This window comes from Buteo buteo, chromosome 7 (assembly GCF_964188355.1).
Source record: "Buteo buteo chromosome 7, bButBut1.hap1.1, whole genome shotgun sequence".
Classification (NCBI taxonomy): domain Eukaryota; kingdom Metazoa; phylum Chordata; class Aves; order Accipitriformes; family Accipitridae; genus Buteo; species Buteo buteo.
Genome location: NC_134177.1, coordinates 18317177 through 18339191, shown reverse-complemented (window position 1 = coordinate 18339191; position 22015 = coordinate 18317177). Strand labels below are relative to the sequence as shown.

General features: G+C 40.1%; 1 protein-coding gene across 2 annotated transcripts in view; it reads left to right on the top strand.

Annotated features, from left to right (window-relative positions):
* The first annotated feature begins 1366 nt into the window (after positions 1-1366).
* The window catches only part of RASA2 (RAS p21 protein activator 2), a 53161-nt gene continuing 32512 nt past the window's right edge, over positions 1367-22015 (top strand). The window contains exons 1-5 of one of the 2 annotated variants that reach the window (XM_075031774.1): positions 1367-1610; positions 8487-8592; positions 13884-13987; positions 15032-15126; positions 21655-21731. In XM_075031774.1, the coding sequence (XP_074887875.1) occupies positions 1367-1610; positions 8487-8592; positions 13884-13987; positions 15032-15126; positions 21655-21731 (626 nt within the window). The remainder of the gene's footprint in view (positions 1611-8486; positions 8593-13883; positions 13988-15031; positions 15127-21654; positions 21732-22015) is intronic. The other variant, XM_075031776.1, reaches the window with a different exon arrangement.

Sequence of the window (22015 nt, the reverse complement as noted above, 5' to 3'; positions counted from 1 at the left end):
CAGATTTGGGTTTTGCATGCATACAAATACACCCGTTACTGGTGTGATGAAGCAGCTTATTCCCCACCAACCCCCTGCCCGCCACCTTTCAAACATACCTGTCCTCCCCCAACCACGATGTGGAGCGTGGGGATGAGGAAGGAACCTCGCCGCTGCTGACGGGGCAGCAAGGGAGAAGTTGGATGCAGGAGAAGCCACCAAGGAATGAGGCACAGCAGTGCCTGACTGTCAGATTATATGGCTCGATGCCATATCATAGCAATAATGGCAAGATCAGTGCAGGAGAAATAAAAAATGGTCAGAGAACCACAGCAGAGGACTTCAATTAGAGACAAATGACAGATGCTGGCGTGAAAGTATCCAAACTTGCCTTTGCTTTAACAGGACAGACTGAGAAGGCTTTCTAGGTGCAAAGTGAAGAATCCTAGTCCTCTACTGCTTTCTAAAACAGCTTTAGTCCACTAAACTACCTCTGTTTTAGGATACATAAGTCACTAAAGGCTTTCACCGTACTCTGTGCCTGCAGGGCCCGGAGGCTGATGTACCCTCAGCGTGCACCCGAGTGTCACCAAACTGGACACAGCGCCTGCAGCCAATGGCTGGGTGGACGATGCAGACCGACCTAAGACAGACAGACAGACGCCCACTGCCGATGTGGGACTGGGGTGAACTCCAGATGTGAGCAAGATGCCAGGGAGTTTCACATTAGGATCTGTATCTCCAAGAGACGTCGGTATAAAACATGACGCGGAGGCCCTTTAATTCTGGGTGAAGATGGGCTGCTGCTGCGCTTTATCTGTAGTCTGCTAACACCTTCAGGTGCCTTACGGCTGCAGTGAGTGAAGCATTGCTCACGGCAGTTTGCAGGCAGCACTGGGAGCTGAACCGTTTCCTGCTTGTTTTATGGCATTTCTTTTGTGGCCGAACAGGCAGAGGTGAACAAGTGACAGCAGAGAAGATGAACAGAAGCCATCGCGTGCTTTTCACAGAGACAGGCCACGGGCACACCAGAAATCAGAGCGACTGGCTCCGTCGCTCGTTCCAGCCCTTTAACGCGACGAATATTATTAATACGGTAAACACAAGCGTGTAAGGCGCCTCGCAGCTGGAGCCCCTCTGCCCACGTAAGAGCTACGCAAGGGAACAGGACAGGCGGGCCAAGCCGCGGGAGCGGCCGAGACCACCGGGCACCCGGTGAAGCGGGGACGGAACCGGGGGGGACGGAACCGAGGAGCCGGGAGCTGCCCGGTGCCGCCCGGGCCGAGCCCGGCCGCGGGCCCGCACCGCCGCCGCCGCCGCCGCCGGGAGCCGCGGCAAGGGCGGAGCCGCCGCGCAAGGGCCTGCTGGGAGACGGGCGCCAGCGCGCATGCGCTCCGCCGCCCCCCGCCCCGCTTCGGTCTCTGGTGCCCCCCGAGGGCGGCGGGCGGCGGCCGGCGGGGGCGGAGCCGGAGCGGCCGCGGCTGGCGGGCGTGTGGCGGGGCCGGGCCGCGCCGTGCCGCTCCCTTCCCCCCGCGGCGCGCTGCACTGCGCAGGCGGCGGCGCTGGCGCGATGGCGGCCGGGGACGGCGGCGACGAGGTGCGGGTGCTGCAGAACCTCCGGGGGAAGATCTGTAAGTGCGGCGGGGCTGGGCTGGGCTGGGCGAGCGCCCGGGGCCGCCGCGCTCAGGTGCGCGCTCCTGTCGTGGCTCCGCGGCGCGGGCCGCCGCCGTTCCCTCTCCTTCCCCGCGGCGGCCGGGCGTGCTGGGTTGGGGGGGGAGCGCTGCGGGGGGTGTGTGGCAGCAGCAGGGGCTCCTCCCGGCGGTGCCCCTGGGGCCCGGCGCCGGGGAGAGCCCCGCGGGGCGGGTGTGGGGGCCGCGGGGGCCCGGGCCGCGCCGCGGCGGCGCCGGGAAGGGGCTTTGTGGCGGGCGCGGCCGGCACGTGCTGGCGGGGGCGGGCGGGGCCGGTCCGGGCCGGGGTCTGCGCGGCCCCGGGGGCGGGCGGGAGGGCGGGCTGGACGCGGCGGGGCCGTCGGAGCCCCGGAGCGGCTGGGAAGCATCCGTTGCTCCTGGGGTTTCCTTGAGTCAGCGGGCGAGCAGAAATGCCCCTTCCCGTCCGGACCTCGGGCATCGGCGTCTGTTTGTCAAGCAGAAATTGCGAAATTATTGATGTGCAGGAAGTCGGTGGTAGAGGGCTGTTCTGGAAACGGTCATTAATGCTTCTGTTTCTTTGTGTAGCGTGTGTGCGAGTGCGAGGGAGGCTGGTGACTTTATTTTGGTGGTTAGGAAGTGCTGACTAAAAATACCTACACGTTCGGTAACGTGGGAAACCAAAGGATGAGCTGGGGAGGAGGGGCCGGGGAGGAAAACAGATAGTGCGGTGCCGCTCGGGAGGACTTCAAAGCAAGGAGGAGAAACAGGATGTGCAGCGGCTTCCTGAAGGGGTATCAAAATACATTCATACAATTCGGATGCAACCCGTTTATTTCCTTTCTCACGCAGTCGATCGACTTTTTTGAGAATGAAGCGAAACAAGTTGAATTGGGCATGGCGCTGGGACAGAGAACCGGTTGTGAAAATCTGTTGAAGGATTAGGTTTGGTGGAGGAATGGAGTCGTGTTTACTTAAATGTCGTCATGCAGTATGGACTTGAATGTGTCTTCAGTAAATAGAAGACGAGGTCATGGAAGCAGGAGACTGCGTGAGGTATAGCTGGAGGTGCTCTCGCTCCAGCGTGTTTGCGATAGAGAGCGATTGATTGCCTGTTGAGTAGACAAGGCTGAACACGCACTTACTGAGATCTTACATTGTTAGAAATTATCACAGAAATAATACGTGTCGGTTGCCTTTAAAGAAGAATACTGTTAGTTTGGGGGCTAAAGCATTAATTACTGAAGCTGACTTATTTATTGACACCATTCTGCTTCTTAACTTTTATCATAAGGTTTTTTTCAACACTGGACAACAAAACATTCAAGGAGTTTTACATTTTGTGATACCTGAACCTGATTTCTTCACTGTGAGGGTGGTGAGGCACTGGAACAGGTCGCCCAGAGAGTCTGTGGATGCCCCATCCCTGGCAGTGTTCAAGGCCAGGTGGGATGGGGCTTTGAGCAGCCTGGTCTGGTGGAAGGTGTCCCTGCTCATGGCAACGGGGATGGAGCTAGATGGTCTTTCAGGTCCCTTCCAACCCAAACCACTCTATGATTCTATAAAAGTTTTTCCATTAAGCATTAAAAGACAAAACCCAAAATGTCTTGAAACTTATGTTGAAACTCTGGATTAAGCCTGCAGTTGTATTGTAACTTTGTTCAATTACCTGGCAAAAGTAATGGTGAGCTGAGGTCTGTGACCTGCTTCCTAGGGAATACATAAAAAGCTGGTTGCCAAAGATTGACCTGTAAGAACTGTATGAGCCTACCTGGAAAATGAGCAGAAGTAACAGCTGCAATAAAAGATGTGTCTTGAAACAGTGTGAAAATCAATTTGTAAACCTACTTGTTTCTTCTTACAAAACAAAAACACTGGTTAAAAAAAAGGTATGAGTTAAGTATGCTGTGGAAGCTTGCGAACCCTAAAATCCCTAGATGCTCTTTTGGCTTCTTCTCATAGCACATGCTGTTTTATTTTCACTTCTTGCTAGTATTTTACTAATGTGTTTTTTAGGGGAAGAGCCTCGGAATGAACAATAAGAAACAAATGTAATAATGTACTACCCTTTGATCTGGAGGGATTAGCAGTAGCAGACCTCGCTTTGGAAGTTGATGTTCATAGTTTGTAAGAATTCCTTGTAGCATGTTTCTTAGAAGTGGAATACATTCTGGTGCCTAAGCTTTGTTGGCATTTAAACTACTACAGGACTTGACGCTGACTCATTTTATATGTGTTGCATGAGAGAGAGTGGTAGTTTTAATGAGCTAATGTCAGTTCTGTGTAATTCTGTATGTATAGAAAACACCATCTGCAGCAAGTTCTTATTTATACTGTTGTTTTACAATATGCAAATAGATGGTAAAATCTCAAGTTAGTGATGTTATACAAATCATCACAATGGATTTAGCATTGAGCCATATACATAAAGCTGGCTTAAATAGCCATTACATACCTAGCAGTGAAAAAACAGAGTAGGAACGCATTTGTAGTCCCTGGTACTCTCTCTACTCTCTCTGTTTTGTGGGATATCAGTGTTTGCAGCCAGTCTCCTGCCTCCAGTTTTCAAGTAAGAGGCAAGGTGAACTGGTCTTACCAGTTAAGACCCCAAAATATTTTTTTAAAATATGGTATTACACTTCAGCAGGCTTCCACCAGAAATCCACTGAAAGTCTGTCTTTTCTTTATGATGAGTTTTTTGTATTGGTGGCTCTATTTTGTGTGTCATAGTAGTGACAAAAGTGCTTTACAAAAGTACGTGGATATCATGTAGATTTAGACATATTGCATAGTGTAGTGTTTTAAGCTTTATAACTAGCTTCTGTTTTCATTTTATAACATACAGTAGTACATCTTTAGGTGGTAAGTGATTTTAGTTGCTTTGAATTTTTTGGTGTGTTTACTGAAACCTGTCTTAGTGGAGCACTTGGAAAATGACTGTCGTCTCCCAGAGCTCATCTGACAAATTTCGGGACACATTCTTTTTCAAACTTCTTGCACTGAGTTGTTAACACTGTGTGGTTATCTTGGCTTATGCTGCTCTTCTGTAGTGAATTTAATTGTTGCTATATAATATGTTTAGTCCTATGAAGCAAATACTTAGGAGTTTGTGTGCATAAATGTCTTCTAAATTTCTTTGTTATGGGTCCCTGTCAGAGGATGTGCACTAATGCGCACTTTCACTAGATGGAGGATATTGTAAATAGCATTTATCTATCCGACCTCCTGCTTTTGCTTGGTTTCTGATGCACTGTTAACAGTGAGCAAGCTTTACCTTGATGTTTTCATGTAGCGCCTATGTCTAAAAAATTATGTGCAGGCATGGGAGTTTGACAGAACTGTTGAATTTGGTAGGTTGCTCCATTGCCATTGTTACTAACTCATAACATTAATGTGGAGAGTTTGAATTTATTGAGTGTTGTACACCTGAATTCCTATTGCTCTAGCACTTGAGTTTTTATTAGCATTGCATCTTTTCCCTTTTGTTTAGGTTTGACCTAATCTTACTTTGAAGTGAGGTTTTACTGGGTTATATAGGGAACCTAAACAATATTTTCTAAATATTTTAAAATCCAAACCAACATGTATAATTGGTCGAAGTGTGGGTGTTGTGGGGTTTGTTTTGTTTTGTTTTTTTTAATTGCTATTATTATTTTTTGCTGTTTTCCCGAAAAAGCTGAGTGGCAATAAAGAAAGTTAATTTGAAAGTCAGGTAACTAATTGCAATTGTGAACTTCTATGTTTTCAAAATAAAAAGGTTGACTTTTAGTATTTTAGTGATGCATTTAATGGTTTCCCTATTGAATTTGGGTACTACATGTGTCATCTGAAAATAATTTGTGGTTTAAGTTAGTCCGGTGACCAAAACTGGTGAATTGATATGGTTAATACAAAATAAATAAGTCTGTTATTGCTGCTGTTTCATCACTTATGCGTTTCCCCATTTGAACTGCAAGTTTCAGTATCACACTATATAGTTTTAAATGACAGCCTCTGTGAAGAGGCTTGAAATAGTTCCACAGTTAGATCTGAAATTGGGTTAACTTCTCTCTTTTCCCCTAAACAGCTTTATTTGGTGTTTGTGACTAACCATTCATGCTACCTACACTTTCCAAACAAACCCTTGGAAAACTCTGGTATACATTTCCTCAAGATACTTCTCTCATCTCTTAACTCTTTTCCTTTGCATCCTTTGAACAGTGAAACATATGCAGTCTTCAGAATTCAGAATTGCACACTCGATGAATGCACTGAAAATCTAAACATTCAAGCAGATATCTGGTGTTGTTCATACTTGATTTTTATGCAACCATTATAGCCTTAGGTTTTCAGGAAAAAGTAAGACTTAGTGTAATCAAAGACTTGTGCTCTTTTTATCCCCCCCCCCCCCCAAGTAAATAAGCTTCTTGGAAGAGTTGTACCGCTGTATAGCTGAAAAGTTTCCCACAATCACATATATTGAGAGGTATTTGGAAAGATGTGAAATCTCATGCTCTGTACTTCACCTGACAAGTGCTCTGAGGTTGTTTTAAACTCAGAACTGAGAATCATCCCCTCTGCCTCTCAAAAACCTCAATAAATTTGTGCCTTAAAGCTAAACACTGGGGCTACATAATAAAAGTTTTTGTCTCATTAGAAAATAAAAGCTTCTATTTCCTTGGGTAGAAAGTTCCTTTTAATATTGAAAGACTGCAGTATAGTAGACATAAAAATTGTGAATTATGTAGAAATATTTAATTTTTACTCTGTTAAGAAAACATGAAACTATAATAATCATAATTACCTTTCAAAGTCCGGTGCCTTTACAGTGCCAGTTAAGTAATGTTGTATCTTAAATATTTTATGTAAAAGTAGGATGGTGAAGCTACAGAGTATTAACTAAAAAATAAAGATTCTTATCAGGAACACCTGACAGAGTTCATGCTTATTAATTACAAACTACAGTATCAGAAGCTCTCTGGGATTACTAGCCTCTTTCATGAATTTATTTTTATATTTTCTTTGGTATGTTTTATTAAAATAGCTTTTTTTTTCAGATGGTGTTCAATCTTTGATGCTTTTCTCGGTTCTTCTGCAGTATCTCACTTAAGAGTAACTTTGAGTTTAGTCTCTTTTTGGAGTCTAATAGCATTAAAAACCGGTTCTGTTCATGTCTCTCAATCTGTCAACATTAAGTGCGATGTTTAAAAATAATATATATACTTCCTCCTCTCCCACACCCAAGTTGATGAAAAGCTCATTGATGCTTCTGGGAGCACAAGTTTTAACTGTGGAAGTGATTTAAGTTTCATGCTTTCCCTCAGTGTACATATGCCTGACTTGGAAAACATCATGCATGAAGTTCATTCTCTGTTCCTGTTAACCTGTCAGGTTCTCTGCTCAGATACGGTTCTGGTAGCCTTTCCAATGCCAGGCATTACTTACTTAACTTTTGAGACTGTAATAGTCTATTTAACACCAAAAAAAAAAAAAGGGTGTTGGGGGGTGGGGAGAGAGAAAACAAAATTCTGATTTTACTTATTAAAAGCATAGACAATAAAGCTGACTCCACCGTACTTCATATCTGCAGTGTTTTAAAAAGGAACATATGTATGACACTTCAAATCTAGTTTCAAGCTGTGGTCTGTGAAAATGGAGGTGTTACGTTATTCAGACATGATAAGTAATTAAAACTCAATACTTTGGCATAGTTTTTATCCTATTACTTTTTAATACCTTATATAAAGTTTAGATAATGATGATTCCACATTTCATTGGGAGAGGTATTCCCAGTAGCAGGTAAGGATGAATGCTACTGTAGAAGGTCCTGGTTAAGACCTAATGCAGAATAAATTCTTGTTGCCTCTGTTTAGGATAACAGTTGAAGTGGAACAGGGACAGAGAGTGGCTACTCACTGATTAGGAGCCTCTCATATGATAGAGTACCAGAAATGCTTGTCTTGTTTCTTTAAGCAGAATAAAAGGTGGAAAGGGTCTGTTCGCTGTCTTCAAAGACATTCGGAGGGAAAGCAAACATCCGGTGGGAAATAACTATTTAAGCTAAAGGACAGTGTTGCTGTAAATAAACGTAGATATCTGAGGCATTCGGATCTTGGAAGAGCTCTCTGATTTGAGCATTGGGAACTGCTTTTATCTGTAACTACTTAGAAGTAACCATTTCCAGAAAGGGCTGCCTGATGTCCAGCCTGTGTTATTGCAGTGGCCTAGTCTCAGTATCTAGCAAATCCTTGTATTCCTGTGTCTCATTAGAAGCTTCCTTTTCTATTTGTTCCTATCCATGTTGCATTTAGTCAGGAGGTGATTTTCCCCCTTCTGCTAGACCAGACAGTTAGGAAAAAATAAACAGTACTCATAGCTGAACCTTTGAAAATACATCAGTCAAAATCAGCTGTTCATTTTGGAAAATGAAACAGAGATTTGATGGGTAAGTTCTTGTTAATCAGCATCCTTTAGCCAAAATATTTGCAGAGAAAATACCAAGTGAACAATAGCTTGGCCAGATCATGTCTTGGTCTTATGACCTAATGCCACATCACCTCAGGCTGCAAGCTTCTCGGATTTAGCAAGCCACGCAGGGTCAAGCTGGAGATGAGACCTCTCAAGGGAAAGTGCAGGTGCTGCAGGAAGTGGTGTTCATGAGTCAGTGTGCTGTCCTCCTGTCGACTCTCATTCCACGTGAAGCTGGATGTAGCAAGTTCTGTACACTATTGGATCTTACGAATTGAAAATGAATGTGTGAATGCATGCTAACCGAATGGAAAAGTACCTTTTGGACACACAGTAAAACTGTTAAATTCTTGTGCCTAATATTTTGTGGGTTTTCCCCCCTCAATATTTACAGTCTTTTTTTTTTATTTACAGATGACGCCAAACACTTAGTACCCAACAAAATGAGAGACTTCTTCTGTACCATAAACTTGGACCAAGAAGAAGTTTTTCGTACACAGGTAGTCGAAAAATCTTTAAGGTAAGCTTAATTTTTAAATGGAGATGATAAGCAAGACTGCCTCACTTCAGAATAAAAACAAGATATGTATCAATGTGCATGTGCTTTTGCTTGTACCTCTTTAAAATGAGAGCTGACTTGTGGCAACTATTCGGAAACGTTACAGCAATGTGTAAATCATGAGAGTAGTTGAAAGAAGATAAAACTGAGGCTTGCAACTGGTACAGTGCTTTTAAAATGAAGCATGCTAGAACATATTTCGCTATTACTTTATACTGTTCCATTGGGCAGCATAACATTCTTTTTCTTGCCAGGTTATTTTCAAGGGAAAGAAATGTACCTGATACTTGCTCTCCATGCAGTTTCCTCCTTCTGACATGCAGTTGGTCTGTATTGGTGGAATTCCGCTTTTAGTGTCTGTCTTGTAAAACCTGTTTCTAGAATGAAAGATTGGGAACTTTTCCATGTATAAGAGTTCTGTGTGCTGTGGGAAAACTAAATCTTAAAACAACTTCCCCTCCACGCCTCCCTTCTTCCTGGGTACAGCTTCACTCCCGAATTCTCTACCTAACCCCCACAGTGGCGCAGGGGGACAGGGAATGGGGGTTGGGGTCAGTTCATCACACGTTGTCTCTGCCGCTCCTTCCTCCTCAGGGGCAGGACTCCTCACACTCTTCCCCAGTTCCAGTGTGGGATCCCTCCCACGGGAGACAGTCCTCCACTAACTTCTCCAGTGTGGGTCCTTCCCCCGGGCTGCAGTTCTTCACGAACTGCTCCAGCATATGGGTCCTTTCCACGGTGTGCCATCCTTCAGGCACAGACTGCTCCGGTGTGGGTCCCCCACGGGGTCACAAGTCCTGCCAGAAAACCTGCTCCAGCGTGGGCTCCTCTCTCCACGGGTCCACAGGTCCTGCCAGGAGCCTGCTCCAGCGCAGGCTTCCCACGGGGTCACAGCCTCCTTCGGGCATCCCCCTGCTCTGGTGTGGGGTCCTTTCTGTGCTGCAGGTGGAGATCTGCTCCACCGTGGACCTCCCTGGGCTGCAGGGGGACAGCCTGCCTCACCAGGGTCTTCACCATGGGCTGCAGGGGAATCTCTGCTCCGGCGCCTGGAGCATCTCCTCCCCCTCCTTCTTCATTACCTGGGGGTCTGCAGGGCTGTTTCTCTCGCATGTTCTCACTCCTCTCTCTGTTGCAGTTTCTGTGCCTGCTGCAACTGTTTTTTTTCCCCTTCTTAAATCTGTTATCCCAGTGGCGTGTGCTACCACCATCGCTGATGGGCTTGGCCTTGGCCAGCGGTGGGTCTGTCTTGGAGCTGGCTGGCATCAGCGTTATCGGACATGGGGGAAGCTTCTGGCAGCTTCTCACAAAAGCCACCCCTGTAACCCCCCCACTACTGAAACCTTGCCACGCAAACCCAATACAAAAAACCCACAAATTTTGGGAGGCGTCTTAAGTAATGCACACGCACACCCTCTCCCTCAAATTGAGAATTTTTCAGGTGATACGAAATTAATATTTCTAAGTTGAGAACATTTTATTAGGAGTTAGAAGTCAGTGTTCTGAATCACTCTTTGCCCATAGGTGCCTTTCTGTCTCTGCTGACTACATAGGGAAGACCTTCATCCTCTGAATTATGGCTGCATTTAGATTCACAGCATGAGTAGGGTTCCAAACAAACTGATGAAATGTAATAAAATGTCATCCTCTATTAGCAGCGACCAGAGTTGGATGCTTACACTTGATTACTAGTGTGTGTCCAGTTATGACAGCTAACACTTGTTCCAGAAACTTAATTATACCATCCTGTGGCTTATTACTCTGTTAAGGTAGAATACCGTACTAACGTAGAGATACTGGAAGGGAAGATGAAAGTTCTGGTATCTTCTTAGTCTGAAAACTTCATAAATTGCTTTTTAGTAAGGTGTAGTACAGTATAATTTTAGTCATAAATAAAACTTCGAATTTAATTGTTTTGTTTTATTTGTTTGCTTTTTCTTACATAATTCCCAGTCACTGTAGTCTGGGTTTTGTTACTGTATTCTAGGTTGCAAACTTATGCTAGCTATAATCTAAATTTTATTATCGTTACCTGCTAGTTAAACATCTGTGGAAGTAATTATCACTAGAATTAAAATTATCTTTGACTACAGTGATTGAAAACTAATGACAAAATGTATTTTTAAAATATACCAAGAGGTTTGGGCTTCCACCAGCACTGGGACTATTGTTAAAGTGCAGATGTGAAGCAAATGACTTCAGAGTTAAAAAATCATGAATTAATACTGAAGTGAAAGAAGGATATTTTGACTAATGACTCAAGAAATATTTCATGACATGGGTGGGATTTCTGTGGGTTCTGAAGAAACAAAATTTTTTTCCCTTGGAAAGTTTAAAGAACATCTGTGAGCCTCCTCAAATATCTATGGTCAAGTGTGAGGAATTGGGGAGGGGAGGGGTTGTGGTATGTGTGTGTTGCATTCTTTATTTAAACTAAATGAAGTTTATTTTTTTCAAACTGAACTTTGTGTGAATGCAAGGTTATAGCAAAAATTTATTCTCTTCTTGTTATAACTGTAGCGCTTATCAAATGACAGAGCCAGGGGCATTGGTCAGTTTCTGCCATAGAGCTGCCAGTTTAATGTAACGAGGAAGGGAAGAGCAAATGCGGATGTCACACATTTAAATTTAATCTTCTGTATTACTGTAATCCAGTTCTTCCTGTACGACAGTCTGGTCTTCCTTTGAATTAGCACCGTCTTCTAATTTTGTATCCGTCACAGTCTTTAAAGTTCTTGCATCAAAGTCACAAATGAAAGTGCTAAACTGACTGAATCCCTGAGGAACAGGTTGAGTAAGTTCTCCATTTTAATTATTCCTCATTGGTATAACCTATATTAGCCCTTCAGCCAGTTCTGTATCCACCTAAGAATTTCTTTACTAATCCTTTGTATTCTCCACCTTAAATTTTTTCTCTGTGTCTCATACTTTGCTAAAGAATAATCAACAACTGATTCACAAGGCAGTGATACTAATCTAGGTAAGGAAAAACATATCAACATGAATAAAACAATGCATTACCTTCTATTTGTGCTCATACTATTGACCTGCTCTTTCTTGCCAAATCTGAGACTTCGTGTAATGTTGAGGTCAAAATAATGATTGTTAGTGGCTGATCATTCTTTGGCGAGGGGGGGATATAGTTGTGGAGTTTGCTTTAGCCGTAGGATATGACTGCTAAATAGGTTTTTGGAAATCTCTACTAATAGTATCCATCCAAGACTAATTATCTGATTATAATTGGATGCATGGAGTTATATAGATCCAGCAAGAATTGGGACTTAACACTTAGTGATACACAGAAGTTGATATTGTACATTGTAGTGTAGTGTTCTCCTTGGGATGCCTGACTAAAGCTGAGTTAGTAGCAGAGTTTCCCTTGATACCAGTGCCAGCTAGTTCACCCACTGTTCACTCTTTCTGCTGCAAGATCTCTTTGTACTGGTGTAACTATTATTTGTGTTGCTATTAGGGGAGCCATATTATGGAATTGACCCAAGTTTAAAATCAGCCTTTGTTTCATCTTTTTTTGGTCTGATTTATTGTGTCAATACAATTAAAATGAGCAGCCAGGGTAATAAGGAAATTGAGGCTGCTTAGGGCTGCACTGTTGCTAAAGGTAATGCTCGTGAATTTATACCTTCAGTGGTAGTGCTGACAAGAAGAACCCAGCCCTCAAAATCAAAGCTGAATTTGTTGCCTTTGAAAATTAGAAAAGAAAAAAAAAAGTGGGGACCTGAAAAAAACACAAGCAAATTTTTCAACTGAGAATTCTTAAATTATTTCTCAGTGTAGCGCAAAGGCTAATACAGATTTGTCTGCTGTGAAGCCTATGGTAAAAGGTCTATGTTTGAACAAAAGGAACATTTTCACTTGTGAAATTCCTCATAGTGAATTCCTGCAGTTAAACCTCTTTTTTCTAAAAATTGGTTCTAGAATTTTGGAATGCCAGATTTTTCACCTGTGTTTTTTCAACACTTTTAAAATTAGTTATCAGCTCTTATCTTTATTTAATGAACCATTGGTCCTTAAGCATTTGATGTTTTTTTCTGTAATTATTTTAGATGGAATAGAATAGGGATGATATCCTATTCTTCCTGGTATCCTTTTGGGTAGGTAATACTATGAACTGGTTGTTCCAAACATAAGCATATCTCTATTAGTTTAATAAAGTATTGTAGCAATATCGTGTCAGAAAGGTACTTTACTGGGAAAAAAAACCCAAACCCTTTGTTTCTGGGTTTGGTATAACTGTCATCCCAGTACTTCTCTGTAGAAAGAAAGCAGAGGCTGAAATTAGTTTCATGAGGCTGCACACCTTTCCCTGTTGATGTTAATACGTTGTAACCAGTAGTTCCAAAATAGCAGTGGGTTTTTTTTGTTTTTTTTTTTTTGTGGATACACTTGATTTTCAGAATGCACAACTTGCAGTGACACAAATAACATTGTGGTTTTGTTCTGTCTTTTGAAATACAACGTTCTGACTGCTGGCTGTGATTGCATCAATAAGTACTCATTAAGTTTAATGGAAGTTTAAATTCCTTGAGTGAAGATACCGACACGTGCGATGTGTTTAAGACAGAGGAACCCAGAGTCTTTTTACTTGGAGGGGTCTGTGAATGGCAGTTAGAGCAGGGTGAATTGCAAACATTATATTGGACTTCATTAGATGGAGAAATGTGGTGACCACTCCAGCATGTGGGAGAACGTGCGTATTTGAGACTAACGTTTCTCTTTTCCACTGTTCTGTTTTATAGTTGCTAATGCTTATGGCTTATTTTTATAGGTCTGAATCTTTGAGCATCATATTTGACACAGAAGTTAAAGCTAAACAAATGTCTGTTAGTGAAATAATTCCTAAATTGTGTTTTAATGTAATTTAATCATGTACTGAATGAAAGAAGAGAAATACAGAACTTGTGTCTCAGGAAGTCATTTGGGGTGGGTAGAGAACCAACTAGAATAATTTCAAGACAGAAAAATAGAATTGAAATTGCAGAGGAAACAACACTTTCTGTGTGTGCACTCTGATTTCTTTTTCTGAACATACATAAGGCATCCTCATGAAGTTTTAACTTGTAGTGTTATTGTATGTTCTTGTAATGAAATGGTTGTGCATGGCTTTGATGATAAATAAGTATAGAGCTAAAGGCTAAGGTCTGGGACTGCGGTAAAAATGTAGCATTTTAGTGTTTGTCTTCTGTATAAGTTACATGAAATGTTTTTCTATTTTAACTGTCAGTCTTTCTTTTCAGCCCTTATTTTGGGGAAGAGTTTTACTTTGAGATTCCAAGAACATTCCAGTGGTTGTCCTTCTACATTTATGATAAAAGTGTTTTACAAAAAGACCTGCGTATAGGTAAGTTCTGGGATACTGACTATGTCTTCGATAACATTTGGTTATTTTCAGTATCATTAGCTGTAGTATTAAGGATACAGTTATTCAAGTGATGCATTTTTCAAAACACACTGTATAGTGCACTTAAACTAAATGTTCCTTTAAAGTTTGAAAAGCAGGATTTTGTTTCCTTGCTTTATGCTATATACTAAAATACGTTTATTTTTTAGGCTGATAGGACATTTTATAGTCTTATAAATATATTTCTCAGTACATTTTTTTAAATTCTATTTGTTTTTTCTCCAGTTCTGTTTCATTGGAATATTTGAATAATTGTCACTACCTGTAGGTCTTTAAAGAATGAATTGTGGAATAATTCCACACTAATTGCAATTGTGGAATAGTTCTTAGAACTATTTATAGATACTCGTATTTATATTTTCTCTGTTAGTGGAACTTTTACAAGTTGCTACAAAATGCTTTATGTAGCTTAGGTGAAAAATTACAGGAGGTGGATTGTTTTGTTGTTGTTCCCCACTGCATAATGGCTCTATTGCAGCTGCTATTTGGATATAGTTGCTATAAATCTCTAACAGTCTGCTGTGGAAGAAGGCTTCACATTACTTAAATTGAGGAAGGAAATAATTTGCACCAGGATGCTGGATAATTTGGTATAATAACAGCTTTCCAAATAGCAATCAGAAGAGTAAAAGGCATCTACCTTCAGTTTCCTATTTAAATATTCTTCAACACCGTTACTGTTCTCTCAAATCTTTATTTCCAGCCACAAGTATGTTCTTCATTTTACCTTATCTTCTTATTAGTGATATGCAAGATAATGCATCATAATAACTTAATTTGGCTTTATATAAACTATTTTTCTGCCTTACTTGTGCTTTGTGTTCCTTGTTTTCATAAGCTTTTCATATAGTGTCATAAGCTTAAAAAAAACCCTAAACTAAAAGAGAGTTTAAACAAAAATCAAACTTCAAATCTACTTAAATATTTGTCCTATTGAGATGAAAGTGATAATTATTCTTGTGTCTCCCTGTCCCCCTCCACCAGGAAAGGTGTCAATCAAAAAAGATGATTTATGCAACTACACAGGAAAAGAGAACTGGTTTATGCTTCAACCTGTTGATTCTAATTCAGAGGTTCAGGTAACTATTAAATAGCACTTCTATGTTTTTTAAATTAAATATAGGTAAATGCATGTAATGGTAGAAGTTTATATTGTAGCAGATGGAGGTTAGCATCTGTCTAATTCTCGTGAGACAGTTGTGCCTTTCAGCGTGATTAGAGAATAATGCATATTCTACATTTCTAAATTGTCTGTGGTGTTTCTCATGATACTTAAAACTGGCAGAAGACTTGAAGCAACTGTTTGGGAAATGTCTTAACAGTATTTTGATGTCTAAAATATTTGCAAGTGGAGCTATGTACCTGAGACAGGTGAATGGTTTAGGAAACTACTGAATCATTTTTTTTAGTCAGTTTTGGTGTTATCTGAAATGATGACTGTTTATGTAACATGAAATAGTTGAAGTCTCCAAAACTGGAGTTAGTTGTGCTGTGCTCATTTATCTTATTTTGAAATACTTTCTGCATTCAGTATCAAGTAAATTGTACTTCAGAGTTGTATTTTAGTCTGTGGTTCAAGTTCTTCTGACAGGATTGTTGTAGTAATAAGTAAAAACGAGTTGGCTCTAGAAGTTGTAGCAGTTCTGTTTGTGATTTGAGGAAGAAAACAGAACAGTATTCTTGAGAATCTCTTAGCCTTGTTGCTGTGTAAGCAATTTATTAGATTTTAATAGTTTTTTCAGATTTGCCTTAGGGCAAAAGTCTTGAACTTGGCAGTGTTTGTATTTTTCTAGTAACTTGGAAGTCTCTCTAGGTAGGGTGGATCCTGTCCATTTTTACAAGAGGTGAATGTGCACAGAATTCTCAACAAAAAACCCCAAACCCAACGTTATTTTCCAGGATTAATAATCTGTGAGCTGTAAGTTTAGCATGCAGCTGTTGGGTGTATAGGAGGGCATGTGATTGCTTTTCATGAAGACAGATTTTTCAAAACATCTGAATACCACTTTCTCTTATCTGTTGACAATTGGTACTTGTTTAGTTCGGATAGAATATGATAGAATAGTTCTGTTGGAAGGGACCTACAGATCATCTAGTCCAACTGCAGGTTGTCTCATTCTTCTTAAAATTCTTCCATCTAATCACTCCGAATATTCTAGAATGTCCTTTCCAGATATAAACTGAAATGCAATTTCTGCTTTGATTTAAATATTGTCATGTTTGCTGTGTTTTTCTCAGTCATAAAAAAAGTATTGAATGAAAGATTACTTTCTGTCATAATATTACCCAAGTATGAAAATTCAATGAAAATGTTCCACTAATAGAATTTAGCAATTTCATACATATTGGAAATAAAAAGTTTTTAATTTTCATGGCTTTGTAGCTCACAGTGGAATGTAAGCTCTTATTGATAATTTTCTATGGCTGGGACAAGTGTAAAGCACTCTCCTGCATGATGCTTCCATTAAAGCATAACCTTTTCTGCGAAGGTGTGTGCTCCTCATGTTAATCTTCCCTTGAGTTAGAGCATTTGGGTAGGTTTCTCCCCTGTCCTGCTTCCTTTTTCCACGAAATTTGTAAGAGCAGAGCTGAGACCAGTTCCCATCTGCCAGATTTGGTTGAAATCTTGTTGGTTTGGATGTGCGGTGCTGTACTGAAATGTATTCCTAGGAGATTCCCAAGATTCTTGGTGGGACGTGACTGAAAATAGCAGGCTTTTACATAGTATGTGTGCAGAAAAAGTGTGTGAATGTTTATAAAGCTAGATAAGTTTGGGGGACAAAAAATTGTTTTCAGTTGTGCTCTTCTCCTTATGGCACCATACATGTGGTTGACGTTCTTTCCCTCTAGTTCCATCTATGAGTATTTTCCAAAATTTATGATGGGTGCAAAGCAATAGGATGGCTTAGAAGCATTTTGTTTTCCTTGGCATTGCAGTTTGCTTGGTTGGGTTTTTGTTTGTTTTTTTCCCTTAAATTGTCATTTGTTTCAAGAAAACTATACTTACTGTGTACCAGTGATGTATTTTTCATAGGGGCTAACTTTGGTATAATGAGCAGCCTTAGTGGCCAAGGTGCATATTGAATATTGTGGTAGGGATTTTGTGCATCTACAAGCCATATACCAAGTCATAAATGCTTTGGTGCTAGCTGTCGTCGTCTTTACTAATCAGCATACCTTGGATTTTTTTTTTCTTTACAGTTTATTGATTTTTATGGTCTGTATGGGGAATCGTCAGCTCTGTTGTGGTAGGACAAATGAAAGTATCACTGGAAGATGTTGGAGTTCGTTAATAACTTTGACAGTTTCTAGAAAGGCTTAAAAGTCTATTAAATGCAACATTTTGTCTTTTGTGGAATTACCAAGAATTAAACTTGCCAATTCCTACAAAATGAATTTTTGTACTTCAAAAAGTCTTGAATTGGCGAGGTGGGGAAATAAACACACCAGTCATTTTCTAAAACCACCTTAGTTGTAATAAATTCAGGACTTCTCTAGGGTCACAGTCCACTCCTAATGCAGAAGCTGTAGACCAGTCACTTTCTATTCTGATTCCACAGCTTTGTATGTACAGGTAATCTGAAGTGGAGGTGATTAAAAGTTCAGCAGAGTAAAAGCACTATGTGCTTGAGTTAATATAAGTTTTTGGTGAAAGAAGGGTGATAGCTATTTCTTTTCAAGTGAGTATGGGAGGAGAGTGGCCTCTCCCCAGCCGTTGGAAGTGTGTAAAAATTACTTTTGACTTTTAGAAAGCATCTACTCTATGTTTTGGTCTTAGCTGTTTGGGTTTTTTTGCTACTGGTTACAATATTATGAATGGATATTCATCTTGTGTTCTTAAAACTTTTTCCTTTGTCTACTAGTTCTTGAAAAGTAAACATGAATGTGGGAATACTAAGCAAATAAACTAGCATTTGAAAAGTTGGGTGGAACAGACCATATTTAACTGGTGCAAACTTGTTTTTATATACTTACATATATGTGTGTGTATATATATATAAAAATCTTGATGTTTTCTAAAATGCAGATAGCCTCAGCATGCTAATAGATTTCTTAGGATTTCTTGCCTCCCCCCCCTTTTTTTTTCTTAAATCTTTATTTAGCTGATTTGAAATGAGGTCTTATTGTTAAACATGTCGTCGATCTTTGTTATTCTTAGCAAGAAACATTATGTAGAGATTTGATCTATACTTGCAAAATACATTGATAAGGTCAAAATCTTTCACATGCTTTTAAGGTTTTGAAGGTAACTTTAACATTCACTCTTCTCTTTCTTAAAATTGGTAGGATTTATAATTATTGAAGTAAAGTGCTCCTAATAGATTCCCCTGGTGTTCATGTAGAATGTGTAAATTTGGAAAAAATCAAGATGAAGCCTCAAGCCAGCTTGTAGATTCCTAGTGGCTCAGATATCTGGGTAAAGTAAACCTTGCAGGGTTATCCGAGTTGAACCGATATTCCTAATACTGTGGAACTGTTGGCCATTACATAGTGCTAGGAGCTCAGTGTGGTAGACAGTAAGATGTATTACATTTCAGAAACGTGGTTATATGTTTGCTCTAAATGTTTGCTCTAATGTAGAATAGGAAAGCTGGGAAAAAACCCGATGGAAGCTGATAGAACCTGTATCTGCTATGTAGACATTTTTGCAGCAAGCACACAGAATTAACAATTCAGGCGCTACTCAATGTGAGAATATTATGTAATTTGTTGAGTATTCTAGATCCCCAGTTTCACCTTCCATATGCCACAAGGACTTTAGTTTACCAAGGGTGCTTCCCAGTGGATAACCTGGCTTATTTTAGTGGTTTGGGTTGGTTGGTTTGTTTGTTTTTAATTACAGTTGTCTAACTTTTGGCTTAGAATTTTTTTGCTTCTACTGAGATGTTGACATAGTGTGTATGGCATAAAGATGATCTTTCTTATTCTTACAAATTCAATAGTTCAGTTGTGATATTTGTTCCATTGAGTTGGGCAAAGTGGAAGGAAGAGGACGGAGAGTTTAAGTGAAATACTGTAATCTAGATTTTTTTCAAGTTGAGGGAGGAACTGGAAAATAACTCTTTGCATTTCTAACTCTGTTTAAACCCTCCCCACTACCCTCAATAACTTTCCTAAGGGTAGACTACCTTTCAGATGAAAGGGTATGCATCTCTTCCTCTTGAATTTAAAGGAGAGAAGGTTTTAATGAAGGAAACTAATACTGTCAAAAGTTACTTTGTGGTACACTTGGAACAGTAGTGTGATTCTGTATACGGAATGGGGGCACAGTATATGAGTGCCTATTGGCATAAATATTTAAAATACAGTATTAGCCCAGTGTCTTCTTAAGAGCTTTAGAAAACTAGAAAACTTGTATTTATTATAGATAGTTCTAGTATTTAATAATGTGGAAATGATCAAAATATCAAAACTGGGGGGGGGGGGGAACGACAAAAAAAATCTTAAAATACAGTGTTAAAATGCAGTAGCAACTCTAAAAACAAAACTGCAACTAAATTGTTTTTTGTAGTTCTGAAGTTTAGGTTGATAATTTGGATGCTCTGGTTTTGGCTTTGTTACTAGGTGAATCTCAGCCACATGATCAACAGCTCCATCTTCTAGTCAATATCTGAAAATTGATTGTTAACCCATTTGTAAAGTTAAAACGGTACCTACCTGCCTTTGACCAACCCTGAAATCTACAGATGAAAAGTGTGTTCACATAAAGTGTGCTGCTTATTTATTGTATAAGAATGTCTGACTTCTCTATAAGTTTTGAACTAAAACCAATATGTACAACCACGTTTAAAACCCAGTTGCACATTATGTCAAAAGTTCCGATATAGATCTGCAGATCAGCCACTTTAGGAAACCATTGTGCTGCACTCAACAAAAAAACCCAACAAAAATGTACCCAAAACTCTCCGTACATGTCAGGCAAATATTTACTTAGAGCCATGTTACTGTAGTCATTATGGTGCTGACTTTTGAACAATTTACATCTACAGATAGTTCTCAAAGCAGTAAATTGCTATTTTACTCTGACGGATGAGTGTAGAACACAGGATTTGTGTTTAATTTTTTTAAAAAAGCAAAAGGAATATGTTTAGGCCATTCACAAGGTCTGCCTACTAAAACTGGTTAAGTCAGCTATTATAATAAATACTACTAATGTTGTCTTTTCATTTGTCATTCAAAAACTTTGCCTTGTAAGGCTGTTGGCATGCTTCTCAGTATCCTGTTTTTATCCTGTAAATCTATTTTTGTAATTGAGTTTCTCTGCTTGACAAATATTTTCTTAATGTACCTGTGTTCCAATCCATATAGTAACAGTTTGCAAAACACTTGGCAGGCATCCCAAAATAGTTATGTTTAAAACTTCCTTATAAAAGAAACTTCACTTCTCCTCCCATGTGACGTACAGAGAAACACAGGCCTTGCCCCAGGGGATTTACAATAAAAACATATCAGTTTTATGTCAAAACATAAATGCTGTAGAAATGTGTGCAAGGTCAGCTAAAGGTTTTACTTCCATTTTAGTGTTGTACAGCAAAACTGTAGTTCAAATTATAGCTTGCTTCCTTTGCCACATGTTACAGTTACCTTCCAGGTCCCTTCCCTAAAAATCATAATCGTGGACAGACCAGTGTCACCTGATGTTCCATTTAGTAAATAGACAAATTCCAAGAATACTAAGGAGAACATGGTTTAGAGGAAAGACTGTCAGTGTCTAGTTATCTTAGATGTGAAAGCAAGTACAAATAGTCAGGCACAGGAAGGAGTAGCAGTATTGTTCAGGCAGTAGATATTTGCAGCAAGGTTATAGTACCAAATTTTGGTCATCCCAAGAAAGTTGCATATCATGGTTTGGAGTTTTTGGAGCCTGTTATTGAGAGGGTAGCGTAGGCTGGCCCTTGCTGAGTTCTGAGGTTAATCCATGCTCTGCCATCAGTTATGGATTCTTTTTCTTGGTACATCCTACTGTATCAGAAAAAGAAAAGGAGGAAGCCAGGTCAGCAATTATTGTCACCTTTTCCTCTCCTTTGGTTGTGTTTACTGTTCCATGAGTACATCAGCAGACTTCATGAGATAGCTGACAGCTGCACTGGGATGGACAATAAATTTCTAAATGATCTTCAGTCTGGTGGGATGGACAGGATTTCACAGCTGATTATTAAATGTTGCTGGTTATGGCTACTGCATACTATTCTAACTTTTCTAAATGTACCTAACTGCCTTTAGAGTCCAAGGTAACTTTAGAACTTTCTCCTGAAATGCTCATAAATTCACTGTCTGTGAAAGCTGAGAGGGACTTTTGCTCTTTGTAATTTCTCATGCTAGAAGAAATACTTTTTTTCGTGTGTTAAATCTGTGGAGGCTCGACCAATTCATGTGCTGTCTGCAGTTGAGGATAATGTTTTGCTTTATCTTTGTCTCTCAAAATTTAAATGCATTCCTCATACTCTAATTGCAGGATACATGCTTTAGAATAGATATTTGCTTGAAGTGGATATGTTGGAATTACCTTAAATAGCTTCTAACTGTAAACTATATTATTGTTCTAATTACTACTTTTAAAAGAAAGGCTTTTAAAACTATTTGTGTTTCTCTCTCGTTTTTTTCAGGGAAAAGTTCACCTCGAATTAAAACTGAATGAACTGATAACAGATAATGGATCTGTGTGCCAGCAGCTAGTAGTACAGTAAGAAAATACATTAATCCTTGAATATTTAGTTGTTTGATAGAAAATTATGTGATTTGTCTCTCTTAATACTAAATGTCTGCACATCCTGGTACCAATAACATTTTTCTTTTTATATGACTTTCTTTGGAGCCTACCTTGCTGAGGGAGTGGGTACATGCTTAGGGAACTCCTGCAGAAGATTTGCACAACTGCTCATCTCTGTTGCTCCCAAAGCACTCACTTTTATTAGGACTCAGCATGGCTGTCTGGTATCATTAGTTCAGTGTCTTGTAATTCCAGTT